Source organism: Ipomoea triloba, chromosome 7 (assembly GCF_003576645.1).
Source record: "Ipomoea triloba cultivar NCNSP0323 chromosome 7, ASM357664v1".
NCBI lineage: Eukaryota > Viridiplantae > Streptophyta > Magnoliopsida > Solanales > Convolvulaceae > Ipomoea > Ipomoea triloba.
In genome coordinates this window covers 6,006,684-6,008,896 of record NC_044922.1, presented here as the reverse complement: position 1 = coordinate 6,008,896, position 2,213 = coordinate 6,006,684, and the positions used below count along the sequence as shown (strand labels likewise).

General features: G+C 47.2%; 1 protein-coding gene across 1 annotated transcript; it reads right to left on the bottom strand.

Moving 5' to 3' along the window:
- Positions 1-445: 445 nt before the first annotated feature.
- LOC116024497 lies at positions 446-2,213 on the bottom strand. The gene is made up of 3 exons (XM_031265399.1): positions 1,092-2,213; positions 907-984; positions 446-795 (listed from the first exon to the last, which is right to left on the bottom strand). Exons 1-2 carry the CDS (start codon positions 1,959-1,961, stop codon positions 910-912), a joined length of 945 nt encoding a protein of 314 aa, XP_031121259.1. The 5' UTR covers positions 1,962-2,213; the 3' UTR covers positions 446-795; positions 907-909.

Below are 2,213 nucleotides of genomic sequence, written 5' to 3'. Positions count from 1 at the left end.
GTCCTAACAGTATTGGAATTATGCCTAAAGTGGACAAATCCCTTGTGCACACTGACAATTTAGCCATATCTGCTGAGTTACTGAGTTATAGTGATTTACATCATTCCACCAGAATTTATTAGTACAGTGTGATTTAAATTGCATATCATATCTCTAATGAATGTGGTGGTGCTACAAGACTGTTCAGCTAAAAGTGATACAAAGAAATCAATCATTCATCCATGATGTTGTTTCATTTCAAACCAAATTTGAAGTGAGAATCAGCAGGCTAGGATCAAGATTCAAGAACAAGGAAGGACTAATCCCTTGAAATCTAAACAATTTTCCCAGAATGGAACCAGGAAAATCATATTGAGCAGATGCAAATACACACAGAGAGAGATACTCTCATGGCAGAGAAATGCAGACATTTTTCAAGCAAGCAGTTGAAGAATGAAACCAAAACTGATATGAGCAAAATGAATATAATGCAGCAAGTAATTGCAGTCTTTGATGGAAATTATGAACAATTGCGGATTTTTTTGTAACAACCAATCACCCAGAGACTCTGCACCATGTTAGTTTATTCCGGTGAACAAAGCTAGACAACGCAAAACTATGAACAAATATGACGACCATGGCTAAACAAAATCTAAGCGTTTTCAAAGCAACTAAGCTTTTTGTTTTTCTTTCTTTTTACCAGACAACGAAGCCTTCCCTTCCTTGATGGAATCTCCCGCAGAAGCAAAATGAAATGGTCACGAATTTACTTTGTCTGTTATTAATATATGTTTTTGTTTGTACATCCCATGGGATCTGCAGAAAAATCAAACCAACATTCAAAGAATGTTAGGAATAAATGTTAGGAATGAATGAATGTTAGGAATGATTGGAGATTGGAGATTGGAGTTGGGGAATTGTGCTTACAGTTCATTTGGAGTGATCGTCGGGGACTTTGTATAGGTCAGGCGTAATCTCCGACAGCCATAATCCGGGGAAGAGCGTCTGGGGAAAGGAATGAATGGAACAGTGAATTTGAGAGTTAAAAGCGATTGGAATTGCGGTTAGAATCGCCATTTTTGGCGGTGGAGAGAGAGATTTGATTGACTTACATCTAAATTTCTCTGAACCAATTTAGGTCGTTTTTTGGGCCGGCGAGGGGGTCTTTGACCGAGAATCGCCATGAAATCCTCTTCGATCTCTCGCTTGCCGAGCGGAACGGAGAATTTTGCTCTGTCGCGCTTCTCGCCGGAGGAGGAAGCTCCGGCGGTGGCGGCACCGACGCTTCCACTGCGAAGCCGCGGAGATTTGTTGTCAGTAGTCCTCGATGGTGAAACATTGGGTTTCGTGACGTCAATATTCAAACCCCGGCTCGATCCGCCGCCGCCGTCGGCTAGGATTCCGGTCGCCGCCGTCTTACACGCCGACCGGCGAGTTCTCAAGTTCCACGGCCTAGCGGAGTCTCCGGCGCCGGCGGATGGAATCGCAGTTGTCGGAGCCAGTTCCGGCGCCGGCGCCAGCGGAGGCGGCGGCGCCGGCGGTTCCTCCACATCCACATCCACCGTCACAACCCGCCGCCTTTCCTCGTCCTCCAAACCCTCCCGAAAAATCGCGTCTTTCATCTTGTCCGCCGCCTTCTGGAGATCAAACATGAGCTTCTCTCTCACCGCGGCGATCCCGTTATCGACATCGGAGCCGAATTTCCGGCCAGTCTCCCCCACCTTTGCTCTCTTGGCTACACACGTCGGCTCGTTTGATCCGCGCCGCTGAGGCTGAGCCATAGCCGCCGCGGGCGGCTGAACCCTCCTCCTCGCCGACGGCTCCGACGATCCGTAAGACCTCCGGTGAACAACGCCGGCGGAGATTTCCCCATTGGAATCCACCTTAGCGCACCTCAAGAACTTTTGATTCCCCCACTTCAACCCACAAGGCAGCGTGAAATTATGCAGCGGCGGCTTTGATCTTTCCGGCCCCATAGCCATTACCGAAAAACTCTCTCTCTGTTTCCCCTTCACTCTACCCTTCCACTTTCACGCCAAATCATCGGGAAAAAAATGAGAGAAAATACAAGGCTAGGGTTTCCAACCTTTCTTTGCCGGTTTTATTTCTTGTGAAATCGCCGGGAACGTAAACTTCATACAATATGAGAGAAAGAGTTTAGAGAGAGAGAGAGAGATAGAGAGAGAGAATGAGAGAGAGCGAGAGGGGAGCGGTTTTAACGTTCGGGTTCTGAA

Coding starts and splice junctions, on each gene's coding strand:
- LOC116024497 (XM_031265399.1), bottom strand. CDS start 1,961: ATGGCTATGGGGCCGGAAAGATCAAAGCCGCCGCTGCATAATTTCACG. Junction 985..1,091: donor TGGTTCAGAGAAATTTAGAT/GTAAGTCAATCA, acceptor TCCTTTCCCCAG/ACGCTCTTCCCCGGATTATG.